Source organism: Muscardinus avellanarius (assembly GCF_963383645.1).
Source record: "Muscardinus avellanarius genome assembly, chromosome: 16".
NCBI lineage: Eukaryota > Metazoa > Chordata > Mammalia > Rodentia > Gliridae > Muscardinus > Muscardinus avellanarius.
This window is the reverse complement of record NC_137802.1, coordinates 68,360,272-68,376,111: the sequence shown is the minus strand read 5'-3', so window position 1 is coordinate 68,376,111 and position 15,840 is coordinate 68,360,272. Positions and strand designations below refer to the sequence as shown.

General features: G+C 53.6%; 1 protein-coding gene across 1 annotated transcript; it reads right to left on the bottom strand.

Moving 5' to 3' along the window:
* Window positions 1-1,646: 1,646 nt before the first annotated feature.
* Window positions 1,647-15,510, bottom strand: OTOP3 (otopetrin 3; the record flags this gene model as incomplete). Its single annotated transcript, XM_080714121.1, has 7 exons — window positions 1,647-1,817; window positions 4,835-5,640; window positions 10,618-10,736; window positions 11,016-11,074; window positions 12,055-12,191; window positions 12,280-12,696; window positions 15,453-15,510. 7 exons carry the CDS (start codon window positions 15,508-15,510, stop codon window positions 1,647-1,649), a joined length of 1,767 nt encoding a protein of 588 aa, XP_080570247.1.
* Between the last annotated feature and the right edge of the window lie 330 nt (window positions 15,511-15,840).

Genomic DNA, 15,840 nt, shown 5'->3' with positions numbered 1-15,840 from the left:
CCCTGGTGGGTTTGCCCAAGAAGGGGCCCTGGGCTGTCCCTGAGGTACCTGGGCAGGATGAGGGTGCCCTGAGACCACCTGTTCCAGGCCTGAAGCCTGCCAGGGCCTGTGTGGGGGGAGGCCACTTGTGAGGAGGCAGGGGCCGGCAGACTGCCAAGCCGGGCTGGGGCACCTCATGTGCTTGAGGGCTTGGAGTGGGGAATGAGGGTCCCCTGTGTATCCCCTAGGGTACACCCCTAGGTCGGTGGGTGTGGCCAGGCTGTGGGAGGGGCAGGGGCAGCCGTCAGTCCTCCCTGCCCCTCACTGCCTGGATGATGGGGGTGCCCTCCTGTGTTAGTACAATCTTTGCTCTGTACAATCGGCCACTACACAATAAAAGCTCCTTCACCAAGCTCTGCCTCGCACTTGGGATGGGGGAAGCGCCAGACTCTTATCTTCAGGGCACCGAGGGACTCTGTACCTGAGCCAGTCCCCTGAAGGCCTTTACCAATGACTGGGAGCTGGCATTTGCCATTGTCTTGGGGTGGGAAAGCAGGATCCGGCCCTTCACCTGAGGTCTGGGTCCTGGGCTTCGGCTACCCAGAGAAGAGCCCACCAAGGGCCTGAATTTCAATGACCCTGCGCTGTGGCTCCAAGCAGCCACTGAGATAGCCCTGGGGGTGGGGGGGCTGGGCATTGTTCCTGAGCTGGCCAGTGCCTCGCCCCTCCTGGGAGTGGGGCTCCAGGGGCGGGCAGAGCCTCACCCTGTGCAGAGCGTGCTGTTTGCTCTGGGCTCAGGGAGATGGATGGGCTGTCAGTACCTGGTTCTTACTTACCTTCCTGCTCCACCTGAGGGCTCAGAGGGTTAGACAGGCCTGGGGACCCGCAGCCAGGGGCTGCAGTGACCACCCATGGCCAGGCCAAGGCACTGTCTCAGAGAGAGGGTGCTGGAGAGGGGAGAAGGTGGGGGCTACAGGAGCCCGAACCCTTCTTCCCACCACCTCCCATAGATAAGACAAGGGAAGAAAAGACTGGCTTAAACCCCTGCTGGTCCAGGAATGAGTCTGTCCCGGGCCCACAGCCCGGCCAGGACGACCGCCCTTCTCACCATCCCTTGAATGGCAGCTCTGTCCCCGGGAACAAATGCCACGAAGCTCGAATATAATCGATCAAACAAACAGGGTTTATGGCAGCAGGAGAGAGCTGTTGAACCCAGCCTGGCAGCTAATTAATGAGGTCATTAAGAGGCAAGGTGTGTGGGGAGAGAGGGGCGGGGCTGCCGAGGAGCCTGAGCTCAGGGATCAGAGCACCCCCCACCCCCGCCCACAGCAGGAGGCAGACCCCCGAGGCCTGGCTGGGACCCCAGGTCCACTCTTGAGGACTGATCCTCCTGGACAGTAGCCGTGGGGACCCTTACCAGCCTTCTGTGGCACACCTCTGGCTGGACAAGTTGTCGAGGGCTTGTGGTGTAAGGCACGAAACCGTGTCCAGGTGCTGCCCTTGGTCTAGAGCTCCGGGCGAAGTCTCTTCTCTTGCGAGACTCTGGGAGCCCCAGGCTGGCCTCTCTGCATCTCTTGGGAGAGAGGTATCTTCCCGGAGACTCTGGGCTGCTGTCTCTCCTGCCTTCGCGCTCCAAGGCTCTTCTGAGCGTGGGTCCGTGGGCAGCCTCAGGCCCCCAGGTAGACCTCCACCAGCCCCCCCACCGAGTGCATGCGGTAGAAGACCCCCAGCGGCAGGCCGAAGTTGACGATGGTGAACCATGCCCGATAGCCGTAGAAATCCTTTTCCAGCCCGTTCTCAAACTCCGGGTGGATGCCAAATGCGGGCATCATCCACAGCTAAGGGGGGAGAAGAGGGTGTCCGGTGGGGGAGGGGCTCTCCTGCACCCCCAAGCGCTCAGCTCAGGGGGGCCCTAGAGCCTGCAGTTACTCCAGTGCTCCTTCCACTCCACCGTCCTTGAGCTGTCAGAGCAGGCTCTTCTACGTTGTCCTCCCTCCACTCTGCAGAAGCCCTGGGCCACCTCCTTGGCTTGCTGGGGGCCAGCCTGGATCCCAGAAGGATCATGAGCCCCAGGCTGCCGCCACACGCAGCGTGGAGGAGCTCCAGCGAGTGACCAGCTCTGACAAGACGGGCGGTCGCTCGCCGAGTGCGGTCTTTCTCCTTTCTTTCTTTCTGTCTTTCTTTCTTTCTTTCCTTCTCTCTCTCTCTTTCTTTCTTTCCTTTCTTCTCTCTCTCTCTCTCTCTCTCTTTCTCTCTTTCTTTCTTTTGCAGTACTGGGGATGGAACCCAGGGGCATTCTACCTCTGAGCTACACCCCCAGCCCTATTTTTTATTCTTTATTTTGAAACAGGGTCTCACTAGGTCATGGAGGACTTCACTAAGTAGCTGAGGCTGGCCGTGAACCTGCGATCCTCCTGTCTCAGCCTCCCAAGTACCGGGATTACAGGCGTGCACCACCACGCCCCAGCACAGCCTTTTGTCTGCTAGTTACAGCCATCCTTGTCCCCTCTCACCCTCCTATCCCATTCTATTCATTTCTCAAGGCTCAGATAAAAACAACCTCTTCTTCCTCCCCCCCTCCTCCTCCTCCTCTTCTTCCTCCTCCTCCTCCTCCTCCTCCTCCTCCTCCTCCTCCTCCTCCTCCTCCTTCTTGTATTCTCCCTCTGAGCTACACTCCCAGCTTTTTATTTTGAAAATCTAAGTTGCTGAGATTGGCCTTGTACCTGCAATCCTCCTGTCTCAGCCTCCCAAGCACTGGGGTTACAGATGTGCACCACGGCTCTCAGCCCACACCAAACTTCTCGAAGCCTGCCTTGGCCACTCGGGCTCACACCTCCTTTTCTGAGTTCCTAATGTACTTTAGAGTCGATCCATGACTTGTTCTCTGCATGGACTGGGGGGTTTCATGTCTGCAGTATGATCCCAGTGCACTAGGGCTGTCCCTGAGTTGTCCCAGCACTGCTCTTCATAGGCCTGGGACCTCAGGCAGGTCAAACAACCCCAGCCAAAGTTTCCTCTTTTAAAAGTGCCTGTTGAGCACTGGGCGTGGTGGTGCACGCTAGTAATCCCGGCGCTTGGAAGTTGGAGACAGGAGGATCGCGCCGGTTCGAAGCCAGGCTCTCTGGCTTAAGAGACCCTGTTTCCAAATAAAATATAAAATAGGTCTGGGTGTGTAGCCTGAAGGTAGAAGGGTTCCATCCCCAGTACCACCAAAAAATAAAATAAAATACATAAAAAGCAGAGACAAAAATAAGGAATAAAAAAGAGGGCTGGGGGTGTGGCTCAGAGGTAGAATGCCCCTGGGTTCCATCCCCAGTCCTGCAAAAATAAATAAATAAATAAATAAATAAATAAATAAAATAATTAAAAATAGGGCTGGGAGTGTAGTTCAGAGGTAGAATGTCTGTTGGCTCCATCCCTAGTACCACCACCAAAAAAAAAAAAAAAAAAAAAAAAAATTGTGACTTGAAGCCAGACGTGGTGGTATGTGCTTTTCATCCCAGCATTTGGGAGGCTGGGACAGGAGGATCACTTAATGAGGCCCTCTGCAGTTTAGTGAGTTCAAAATAAATAATAAAAAATAAGGATGGGGATACAGCTTGGAGGTAGAGTAGAATGCCCCTGAGTTCTATCCCCAGTAACACACACACACACACACACACACCCCTGCCTGTTGAGCTGGGCATGGTGGAATACATTTAATCCCAGTACTTGGGAGGCTGAGACAGGAAAATCACAGGTTCATGGCCAGTCTCAGCTGTTTAGTGAGGCCATCTGTGACTAAGCGTGACCCTGTTTCAAAATAAAAAATGAAAAATAGGGCTGGGGGTGTAGCTCAGAGGTAGAATGCTCAGGGTTCAATCCTCAGTACTGCCAAAGGGGGGAAAAAAAGTTTCTGTTGTATGGAGTTAATCATGACAATTCGTTTTTTTTTTCTTTTTTCTTTTCTTTTTATTTTTGGTGGTACTGGGAGTGGAACCCAGGAGCTTTTCTACCTCCAGGCTATACTCCCAGACCTATTTTATTTTATTTATTTATTTATTTATTTATTTTGCGGGTCTGGGGGTGGAACCCAGGGGCATTTGACCTCCGAGCTACACCTTCTGACCTATTTTTTATTCTTTATTTTGAAACTGGGTCTCACTGAGTTGCAGAGGGCCTCACTAAGTAGCTGAGGCTGTCCGCGAACCTCGATCCTCCGGTCTCAGCCTCCCAAATACTGGGATTACAAGCATGCGCCACCACGCCCGGCTCCCAGATCTATTTTATATTTTTATTTGGAAACAGGGTCTCACTAAATTGCTGAGGCTGGCTTCGAACCCATTCGATCCTCCTGTCTCAGCCTCCCAAGCGCTGGGATTACAAGCGTGCGCCACCACGCCCGGCTCCGTGACAATTTTTGGAGGTGAGGTGCAGGAATGCTGTTTGGGGGGTGGGCCGGGGCTTAGCAGCCACCAGAGGCTAAGAGATCTTTGCCTTTCACTATAGATTTTTAGAAAACCAGGTACTTTTTTTAATCCCTTCTTTTGACCTCATTCACTCAACGATGAATTCAGCAGTTATTCTGAAACTGGTTTCCTGGTGTCTCCCTGGCCAGACAGTAGCTTTCCGGAGGGCGGAAATCTTACCTGTTTGTTTGTGAGGCGCACTCAGCTATGCGCTGGGCATGTCGGTTCATGCCAGGCAGCTGGCAGGGAGTGGGGATGGGGGTGACACTCGCTGTTCCGGAGCAGCGTTTTCAGCTCACGGAAAGGAGCGGGTGACCTTGATCCATCACGTCCTGAGTGAGGATTCCGGGGGTCCACCTGGCCAGCACCGCCCCCTCCCCGCCACGAGCCCCAGCCCAGCCACTCACCGTGATATTGCAGAGGATGAGGAAGAGGGAGATCTCCTTGAGGGCGCGGCGCTTCCAGTTGAGGTGGCCGTAGGAGTGGATGTAGGCCAGCGAGGCCCGGCGCAGGTCCTGGCCCAGCTCCAGCAGGGAGCCCCGGCGGGAAGGCGCGGGCTCGGGCTTCCCAGCGGCCGGGCCCTCCCAGAGCGGGCGCCGGTGCAGGCCCTCGATGATGAAGAGGTTCTGGGTGATGTGCTGCAGGATGAGCAGCAGCGAGTAGGCCAGGATGAGCTGGTTGAGCAGCTCGTGCGGGTGCGTGGCCACGATGGCCACGATGGAGAAGTACGCGATGCCCATCTGGCCGAGCGCGGCGCCCATCAGCAGCACCACATCCAGGCTGCGCGTCGGGTTCTTGACCGTGTCCAGCTCGCGCTCCTCCAGCCCGTGGATGGCCGTGCCCGCCAGGCACGCCAGGCTCATGGCCGGCAGCATGGCCGCGTAGAAGGCGTAGTACAGGACAAAGTACTGGCGGGCGATGTCGGGGCCGCTGGCCTCGATCTGGAAGAGCACGAAGACGCACACGCCCGCCACCAGTGTCAGCAGGCCCAGCAGCGGCCCGAAGATGGCCCCGTGCAGGTGGAAGGGCGGCGAGCGGGGGTGGGCGCCCGCCTGGGCTGCCAGGCGGCGCCCGACGTTCCTCCACATGACGAAGAGCACCGCGCAGCAGATGAGGCAGTACTCGGTGCTGAAGGGGTAGAGCATCAGGTAGCCCCTGCGGAAGACCTCGCACACCGTGACGTTGAGGCACAGGCAGCTGTTGGTGCCGTTGCCTGGGAGGGGCGGGCAGGAGGGACAGAGATTCAGGGGCCCTGCGCTCCATCCCCCTCTGCGGGAATGGGCCAGTGGTGGAGAGGGCCTTGCTAGCTGCCCATTTCGCAGCTGTGGAAACTGAGGCCCAGACAGAGACATCAGAAACCCCAGAAGAGTCATTCCTTTTTTATTGGGGAGCTGGTACTGGAGAGTGAACTCAGGGCGTTCTACCTTCGAGCTAATCCCCCAGCCCATTCTATTTTTCAATTTTGAAACAGAGTCTTGCTAAGTTGTTGAGGGTCTTGTTGAGTAGCTGAGGGTCTCGATAAGTTCCTGAGGCTGTCCTTGAACCTGTGGTCCTCCTGCCTCAGCCTCCCAAGTACCGGGAAAGAATGGCTTGTAAAAGAATGGCTGTTCTTTTACAAAAGTATTAAAGGACTACAGGTGCTAAGCTTATGTAAAGCATTTAAAACATGATGTTCAAGCTGGGCGTGGTGGCGCACGCTTGTCATCCCAGCATTCGGGAGGCTGAGACAGGAAGATCGTGATTCGCGGACAGCCTCAGCTACTCAGTGAGACCCTGTTTCAAAATAAAGAATAAAAATAGGGCTGGGGGTGTAGCTCGGAGGTAGAATGCCTCTGGGTTCCATCCCCAGTACCTAAATAAATAAATAAATAAATAAATAAATAAATAAACATGATGTTCTTGCCAGGCATGGAGGCCCATGCTTGTAATCCCAATACTTGAGAGAATACTGAGACAGGAAGATAGCAGATTGATTGAAGGCATGGTCATTTAGTGAGACCCTGTTTCAAAGTAAAAAATAAGCCGGGCGTGGTGGCGCACGCTTGTAATCCCCACGCTTGGGAGGCTGAGACAGGAGGATCGCACAGGTTCGAAGCCAGCCTCAGCTACTTAGTGAGGCTCTCAGCAACTTAGTGAGACCCTGTTTCCAAATAAAATATTTTAAAAAAGGTCTGGGAGTATAGCCTGGAGGTAGAAAGCCTCTAGGTTCCACCCCTAGTACCACCAAAAACAAAAAGAACAAACAAACACAAAAAAAAACAAAGTAAAAAAATAAAAAGGGTTAGGCTGTAGCCTCAATGGTCGAATGCTTCTGGGTTCCATTTCCCAGTACCACAAAAACAAAAAAGTTCCAGCCAGGCGTGGTGGCGCACGCTTGTCATCCCCGCGCTTGGGAGGCGGAGACAGGAGGATCGCGCAGGTTCGAAGCCAGCCTCACTGGCTTAAGAGACCCTGTTTCCAAATAAAATATAAAATAGATCTGGGAGTGTAGCCCGGAGATAGAAGGGTTCCATCCCAGTACCACACACACACACACACACACACAAAAATCCCATGATGTTCCTGGTACCAAATGTCACCGCCACATTGTTTGCTGGGCAGGGCAAACCTGTTACTCCCAGCCTGGGCTCTGGCTGCCGCCCCTGAGCCGGGTCAGGGTTCCCGCAGTGCACACTGGGACAATGAGGACATCAGTGTCCCGGGATGCAAGGCCCTCTGGGCGCACAGCATCACTGAGGAAACACTGGGGCCAAAAATGCCTACCATGTGGTCCATACTCTCAGGTCTTAGGAAAATCAGCACAGAGGGGGAACAAGTTAAATGCCATCACGACGAAGCCACAGATCAATCTCAATGCCATGAGGGACAGAGACGGGAGGGTTAACCCAGTGCATGGCGAGTTTAAACAGACCTCTGCCAGGTGGAGAAAGCGGAACTGTGGGTTGATGTAGAGGGCTGGGGTGATGTTAAGGCATTTTGTGACAGTTACGATAACATGTGGAGATGTAGGGAAATACACTTACTTAGTAAATTAATTTTTGCGGTACTAGGGATTAAACTCAGGAGCACTCTACCACTTAGCTACACCCCCAGCCCTCCTCTTCCTCTCCTCCTCCTCCTCCTCCTCCTCCTCCTCCTCCTCCTCCTCCTCCTCCTCCTTCTTCTTCTTCTTCTTCTTCTTCTTCTTCTTCTTCTTCTTCATTTATTTTGAGACAGTCTTGCTAAGTTGCCAAGGCTAAGTTGAGATCCTCCTGCCTCAGCCTCCTGAGGAGCTGGGATGATAGGTGTGTACCAATGTACCTGGCTGAAATACATTTATTCTATTTGTTTGTTTTTTTTGTGTGTGTGTAGTACTGGGGGTGGAACCCAGGGGCTTTTCTACCTCTGGGCTATACTCCTAGACCTATATTATACTTTATTTGGAAACAGGGTCTCACTAAGTTGCTGAGAGCCTCACTAAGTAGCCGAGGCTGGCTTCGAACCCGTGTGATCCTCCTGTCTCAGCCTCCCAAGCACTGGGATTACAAGCGTGTGTGCCACCACGCCCAGCTTTGAAATACATTTATTTAAAAAGAGATGGATGTTGAAATGTTTCAAGATGAAATGCCATGACTTCTGTTGTTTACTTTCTTACAGTACTTTGCAAGAAATTAAATAAATGTGGCAAGTTATTAATACTAATTACATCTAGGTGATGGCTATGTCTTGTTCTTTAACTCTTCTGTGTGTTTCAGGTTTTTATTTTATTATTATTATTTTGTGATCCTGGAGATTGAACCCTGGGGTACTCTACCACTGAGCTATATCCCAGCCCTTTCTTTTTCCCTCCTTTCATCTCTCCTTCCCCCTCCCTCTCTCCTTCGCGCTCTCTCTCTTCTCTTTCCTTCTCTCCCTCCCTCCCTCCTTCCTTTCTGTCTTGCTAAACCCAGGGATAACATCTCCAAGCTACATCATAGCCCTTTGTGTGTGTGTGTGTGTGTGTGTGTGTGTGTGTGTGCGCGCGCGCGCGCGCGCGCGATACTGGGGATTAAACCCAGGGGTGTTCTACCTCTGAGCTACACCCTCAGCCCTGTTTTTTATTCTTTATTTTGAAACAGGGTCTCACTAAGTTGCAGAGGGCCTCACTAAGTAGCTGAGGCTGTCTGCGAACCTGTAATCCTCCTGTCTCAGCCTCCCAAGTACTGGGATTACAAGTGTGCACCACCACGCCTGGCATTTAATTTTAATTAATTTATTTTTGTAGCACTGGGGATTGAATCCAGTGCCTTGAGCATGCTATGAAAGTGCTGTGCTACTGAGCTACCGCCCCAGCTTGAGTTTTGGGGTGTGTGTGTGTGTGTGTGTGTGTGTGTGTATAGCATGTGGAGGCTTGAACCCAGGGATGTTCTATCTCTGAACTACACTCCCAGCCATATTTTATTTTTTATTTTTGAAACAGGGCCTAAGTTGCAGGAGGCCTTGCTATGCTGAGGCTGGCCACCAACTGAGATCCTCCTGTCTCAGCCTCCCAAGTACTGGGATTACAGGCATGTGCTGTCTTTCCCTGAGGGGTGTGTGTGTGTGTGTGTGTCTGGGAATGGAACCCAGGGGCATTCGACCTCTGAACTACACCCCCCAGCCCTATTTTTTATTCTTTATTTTGAAACAGGGTCTCACTAAGTTGCAAAGGGCCTCACTGAGTAGCTGAGTCTATCCACGAACGGCGATCCTCCAATCTCAGCCTCCCAAATGCTGGGATTACAAGCGTGCGCCACCACACCTGGCCTAAGATTTTTAAAATAATTATAATAAACCCATGACATTAGCCAGGCGTGGTGGTGCGAGCCTGTAACCCCAGCACTTGCAAGGCTGAGGCAGGAGTGTCACAGGTTCTAGACTAGCATGAGCAATTTAGCGAGGCCCTCAGGAACTTAGCAAGACTCTGTTTCAAAATAAAAAACAAAACCCAGCCAGGTGTGGTGGTGCTCTATTGTAACCCCAGCATTTAAGAGGCGGAGACAGGAGGGTCCGGGTTTGCAGCCAGCCTCAGCTACTTAGTGAGGCTCTCTGCAACTTAGTGAGACTCTGCTTCAAAGGTAAAAAATAAAGAGCCAGGCGTGGTGGCGCACGCTGGTAATCCCAGCATTCAGGAGGATCGCGGTTCGCGGACAGCCTCAGCTACTTAGTGAGGCCTTTTGCGACTCAGTGAGACCCTGTTTCAAAATAAAGAATAAAAAATAGGGCTGGGGGTATAGCTTGGAGGTAGAATGCCCCTGGGTTCCATCCCTAGTACTGCAATAAATAAATAAATAAATAATAAATAATAAAATAAAGAATAAAAATAGGGCTAGGGGTATAGATTGGAGGTAGAATGCCCCTGGGTTCCATCCCCAGCACCCGAAAAAAAAAAAAAAAAAAACCCTCAATCTAGGGAGGTTAGAGTTAGAATGCCCTGGATTCAATCTCCAATCACACACACACACACACACACACACACACACACACACACACATGCCACTTGCCCCGAATTCTTTTTGCAGTTTTATGAAAAATGTTAACAGAGTGAAAGGCTTGGGCACAGCACACAGGCGCCATATTTATGCCACGCACGGGTGTGCGGAGCCCACCCAAAGCAGGGCTTGTAGCCAGTCATGATGCCACCTGCGGGCGGGGTGGGGGAGTAGACCCACAGGTGTGGCCAAAGCCTGATTGCAAGGTTGCCATGGAGTTTATGGGATATAGCTAATGGTAGCCTGTACAGGTTGCGGATTGGGCGGGCAAATCTAGGGAGATTGGGGGATTTTTTTTCTGTCCCTCCTGATTTGTCTAGATACCTGACCTTGGAGTAGGGAAACATTCCTTTGGCTCTGAAGGCTTATTAGATTCTTGTGCGTTAAATGCAAAGCCCATGGGTGGGGTGAATTCCTGAAGGACTTCTCGGTGGCTAGCCAGCCAGGATTAGTGGCTAGCTTACTGACAGCCACGTGGCTGTTGGGAGCAGGGCTCCAGGCCCCCGGCCCTGAGGGGGCAGGAGGGGGCCCTGGACAAACTGCAGTGTGCAGTTTAATTGCTGCCTACCCGGCCTCTAGAGTTGGCTTTCAATCTGTAACTCCCTGAGCCTCGCTGCTTTGGGGGAGCGTTGCGTGTACGTGTGTGTGCCTGCGTGTGTGCGCGTGCACGTGTCGGGGGAAGGTCTCGTCCCCCTCGGTACCTGAGAACTTCTCCATGAGGGCGCTGAGCTCGGCCTCGATCTCGTGATGCATGGAGTCGTTGGTCACGGCCAGAACCCACAGCAGCAGGTTTGTAGCCAAGGTCAGCATCAGGCCACACCTGGGGAGAGCCCACACTCTGCTCACGCGGCTGGGCTGGCTTCCCGGGGGGCTGGCTTCCCGGGGGGTGCCCGCTTCTCCCCATCCACGGTCATTGGGGCCACTATGCAGTCCCAAAGCCAGATCCCAGGGGGCATTAAGACTTCAGAAAAGGCAGTCCTAGGGGCCCAGGGACCAGTCTCTGGGTAAGCCCCAGCCCCAGGGCCCGGCTGTACGGGATGCTGTTGGGAGGTGGGTATCACAGAGAGTGCTAGGGGGCTTTGGAAGGAGAGGATCTCACCTAGTGAAGTTGGTCTGGACCTGAACGCAGTCCTTACAGTGTTTCCAGAGCACCCAGGTCTGAAAGAGATAGGGCCGTCAGCCCGGGTGCTGGTGGAGTGGGGGGACCGTGGTGTGTGCATCCCCGCCCCGTGCTTGTGTGCATTTACCACGGAGACACCGTGAGGAGCCTGGGCTGAAGTCCTGGAACTCCTTTCCCGTGCTGTGCAGTACAGAGGTGTTTCCGTGAGAACACAGCTCTGAGCCTTAGTCATTTGGACTCTGAATGGGGGCCCGAATGCCCAGTTGCTTGGGAGAAATGCCTTCATGGTAGGGGAAATTATATATATAAATGTATATGGCTGGGCGTGGTGGCACATGCCTGTCATCCCAGCATTTGGGAGGCTGAGACAAGAGGACCATGGTTTGCGAACAGACTCAGCTAATTAGTGAGGCCCTTTGCAACTCAGTGAGACCCTGTTTCAAAATAAAGAATAAAAAAATAGGGCTGGGGGTATAGCTCGGAGGTAGAATGCCCCTGGGTTCCATCCCCAGTACTGTGGGGGGAAAAAAAAGAAAATAAAAAAGAAAGAAAGGAAGAAAGAAGGGAGAAAGAAAGAAAGGAAGGAAGGAAGAAAGAAAGAGAAAGAAAGAAAGAAAGAAAGAAAGAAAGAAAGAAAGAAAGAAAGAAAGAAAGAGATGTAAATACAGACCTGCCAGGGGCCTGGTTGGTGCACAGAGAAACTCAAGAGAGAGTTGGAGGTTATTACAACCAGGAGGCTGGGACACGTGGAGAGTCTCTATTCAGGTATATGCAAGTGTGCACAGGCAGATGTGTGTACAGGTGTCTACATTTGTGAGATGAGGTGTGCGTTTGTGAGATGGGGCACCCACAGGTGTGTGTGGATGTGGACCTGGGAGTTGGGTGTTAGTCCGGGCTGCTGTGCGTGGCCACCCCGGGGCATGGCGGTATTGCTACGGGACCGCTTCTGGTGCAGGGGGGCATGTGTGCACATGGCCCCAGGTGGGTGGGTGAGCCCCCGAGGGGCTTTCACTGTCACCTGGACGCTCATGAAGACGATCTCGATGACAGGGAAGATGAGCTCCAGCTCGGACTTGCAGTGGGAATGGCTGACGTCATAGCCCATGCGGAAGATGTTGAGACAGATTGTGCAACTGCCAAAGAGAACCAGGGAGCCTGGCCGGGCCAGGTGGGCATTGGCGCCGGCCCTGGAGCCACCGGCCCTCCCTGGCCCCCTCCGTCCACCCAGCACCCCGACACGTACCCCGCACCCAAATGGGCCCCGCGTGAGGGTCGCGGTAGAGCACCGCGTGGGGCCGCCGCGTGGTGCCGGCCGTGTAGTAGAGGAGCCAGAGGAGGGAGAGGGCCTTGAGCGCGGCCAGCAGGATCCACACGTCCCCCAGAGTGACCGCCACGTTGTTGAAGATCATGCTACAGATGAAGGCGCCGCCCAGGAACACCACGTTGAGGGCCAGGAGCCCCGAGAAGAGCTGCCCGGCCTTCTGGGCCTGCCGGTCCCGCCGCAGCAGGAGGGAGAAATGGCGCACCAGCCAAGACCTCTCCCGGGGCTGGCTGGGGCCTCCAGTTCCCTTGGCTCCCATGGGCCCTTGGTTCTCCTCGGCTGGAGCGGCTTCAGTCTCCTGTGCATCTGGAGAGGGTGTGCACGGAGCCTCGGAGGGGGCTGGAGAGGGAGAGAGGGTCCTGGAGTGGCTGCCAGGTTGACCTGCACTCAATCCCAGCCTTGCCCCTACGCGCTGTGAGGCCCGGGGTGAGCTATACCACCTCTCTGGTTGGGACGCTGGATATAATAGCAGTTGTCGTATGAGACCAAGGAGGTTCAAACAGACCAGGAGATAGAAAAACCGCTTATGTTGCACCTGTACATTAAATGTTATCTCGGCTGGCTTGAGGACCACCTGCCCCACCCCACTCCTAGCGGGCCACCCCACTTCCTGGCTCAGGGCCGAGGTGGGGCAGCGATGTCTGCGAAGGGAGCCAGGGGCATGGGCACAGTGCCTGGCCTGGGCACTTTCCAGGGCTGTGACTTTTCATGAATAAAAGGCAATGTGCAGCCTCCTAACTTCTGGGGGAAATTTCACTCCAGAGCTGGGGAGGATGCGTAGGTGTCTTCTCTGACCCTGATTAGCTGGGTCATGATTGCCTAGAGAATTGTGTTGAGAAGGATCCTGAGGCCGAATCTGGGCTTGGTGGGAAGGACGCTATGACCTGAAATAATACCTTTTTGGGGGGTTACCTAGGGTGTTTATGACCGACTCTTGAAAGAGCTACAAGATGTCCACTGGGTTGTCAGTAGCGGTTTCTTTTGGGGAAGGGATGCAGAGATTTAGAATGGAAGTGATAGGCTTTTAACTTTGTGTTCTAGTTGAGAAAAAAAGGGGAGGAGCCAGGCATGGTGGTACATGCTTGTAATCCCAATACTTGGGAGACTGAGACAGGAGAATTGCAGATGTGTGGTCACCCTCAGCTATTTAGCAAGACCCTGTTTCCAAATAAAGAATAAAAAAATAAGCTGGGCGCGGTGGTGCACGCTTGTAATCCCAGCATTTGGGAGGATGAGACAGGAGGATTGTGGTTCCTGGACAACCTCAGCTACTACTTAGTGAGGCCCTTTGCAACTCAGTGAGAACCTATTTCAAAATAAAGAATAAAACATGGGAGTGGGAGTATACCTTGGAGGTAGAATGCTCCTGGGTTCCATCCCCAGTACCACACACACACACACACAAAAAAAAAAAAAAAGAATAAAAAATAAGACTAGGGGTCTAGCTTGGAGATAGAATGCCCCTGGGTTCAATCCTTAGTACAATTAAAAAAAAAAAGATTGAGCAGGGATACACACTCAGGGCCTTTAAGTCTTTCTAGAACATCAAACTCCTGTGTCATGCAGTATCATTCAGAGGCTGATTCAGGAGAATGACAGATTCAGGGCCAGTCTCTGCAGTTTAGCAGGGTCCTCTGCAACTCAGCGAGACTCTATTTCAAAATAAAAATTTACATAGAGTTGGGGATAGAGCTCAGAGGTAGACTACTCGGAGTTCAATCCCCAGCCACCCCCCACACCTAAGGTGATGTACACCTGCGATCTCAGTACTTGGGAGCCTGGGACAGGAGGATTGCAGGTTTAAGGATAACCTTCACAATTTAGCAAGACCCTGTAACCAAATAAAAAATATATAAGGACTTGGGGGGGTGGTTCAGAGGTAGAGTACCCTTGGGTTCAATCCCCGGTGCCATTAGTCATGTAATTACAATTAATTTTAGTGCTGGGCGTGGTGGCGCACGCTTGTCATCCCAGCATTCGGGAGGCTGAGACCAGAGGATCGCGGTTCGTGGACAGCTCCAGCTACTTAGTGAGGCCCTCTGCAACTCAGTGAGACCCGGTTTCAAAATAAAGAATAAAAAATAGGGCAGGGGGTGTACACTAGGAGGTCAAATGCCCCTGGGTTTCATCCCCAGACCCACAAAAAATTAATTTTAAATGCTTGGGGGAAAAGTTCTGGGGTTGATTTGTAATGTCTGCCAAGTGCGCAGGACTGTTGGAGATCAGCGAGGATGCCCTGCCTTTGACTCTGCTGGAACTGACTTCCATCTGTCCCTCCCCCGCAGATGTCCCATGAATGTCCAGCACAGCACGGGGACACTAGTCTTGGTCCTCTTCTTCCCCTAGATATCTTGTGCCACTTCCTCGCCTTCCCCAAACGTTCACTGAGGCCGGCCACTCGCTTGGGCCAGATCTCTGGCCACCCAATGCCTGCTGCTTGGGGTCCAGCGCCTCTGCTCGCTGGGCCCCGCTGGGCACAGCTTCCTAGTAGGGAGTAGGGATGCTTCCCCTGCTCTGGGCTCAGGGTTCCGAGCACTCACTGCCCTACTCTCTCAAGTATCTCTCCCCATCCCCACAGTCCTAGCAGGGAATGGGGAGTCCTCCTCGCTTGTTCCTCAATACCCTCTTGCCCCAAGCCTGTCCATTCCGCCCCAAACTGCTTAGATTTTTCTCAACCCCAACTGCTACCCAAGTCAGGCTCCCTCCACTCTGCTGGACTGGTCTCCCTGCCCATGGTGCCTGTCCCCTCCTGACAGCGCTGCAGAGGTGACCAGTTGCCCTCAGTATCCTTTGAAGCACCTGCCGAGGCCTGTGTGACTTTTCCAAATGAGACAAGACAGCACATGTTCATAAGGGCCCGGGACACACAGCACTCAAGGCAGGGGGTGGACGCTGCTTCCTGATCTCGCCTCAGTTTACCTCTCCAGCATGGCCTTCTGGCTCTGCTCCCTTCCCCAGAGTGGTACCATCTTGCTGCCATTCCCAGGATGCACTCTGTGTTCGCAGAGTCTTTGCCTGCCCCTCTCATCCCGTGGTCACTCATCTTATCCTTTAAGACTTAGCAGAGATCCGCCTCTGTAAGTGGCCTTCCTGACCCTCCATGCCCAGACTGGGTGCGGCCCTCCTCTTATCCCTCCCACCCACGGTGCCCATGCTCGCTGGTGGCCGCTGGGCTGGGGCCACTCCTCTGCCGAGAGTGTGTGCGCGCTGTCGGGCAGGCTGCGGGTGTGGCTCCCCTCAAAGTCAGGAACTCCTCCAAAGTAGGTAGGTCCTGCTTAACCCGTAACCCCGAATCTAGCACAAGCACCAGACGTTTGCACCATGGATGCCTGGCAGTTTACAGGGGGCTTTCAGCACCGGAGCTGTGGACAGAGACCCTTCCCCTTAACCCTTTCCCTCCCATGGGGAGGAGGGGGCGCCCCATCCCAGTCGATCTTTATCTTTTCCTCCCGGGCTCCCCCACCCAGATTGAGTAAGGCCGAG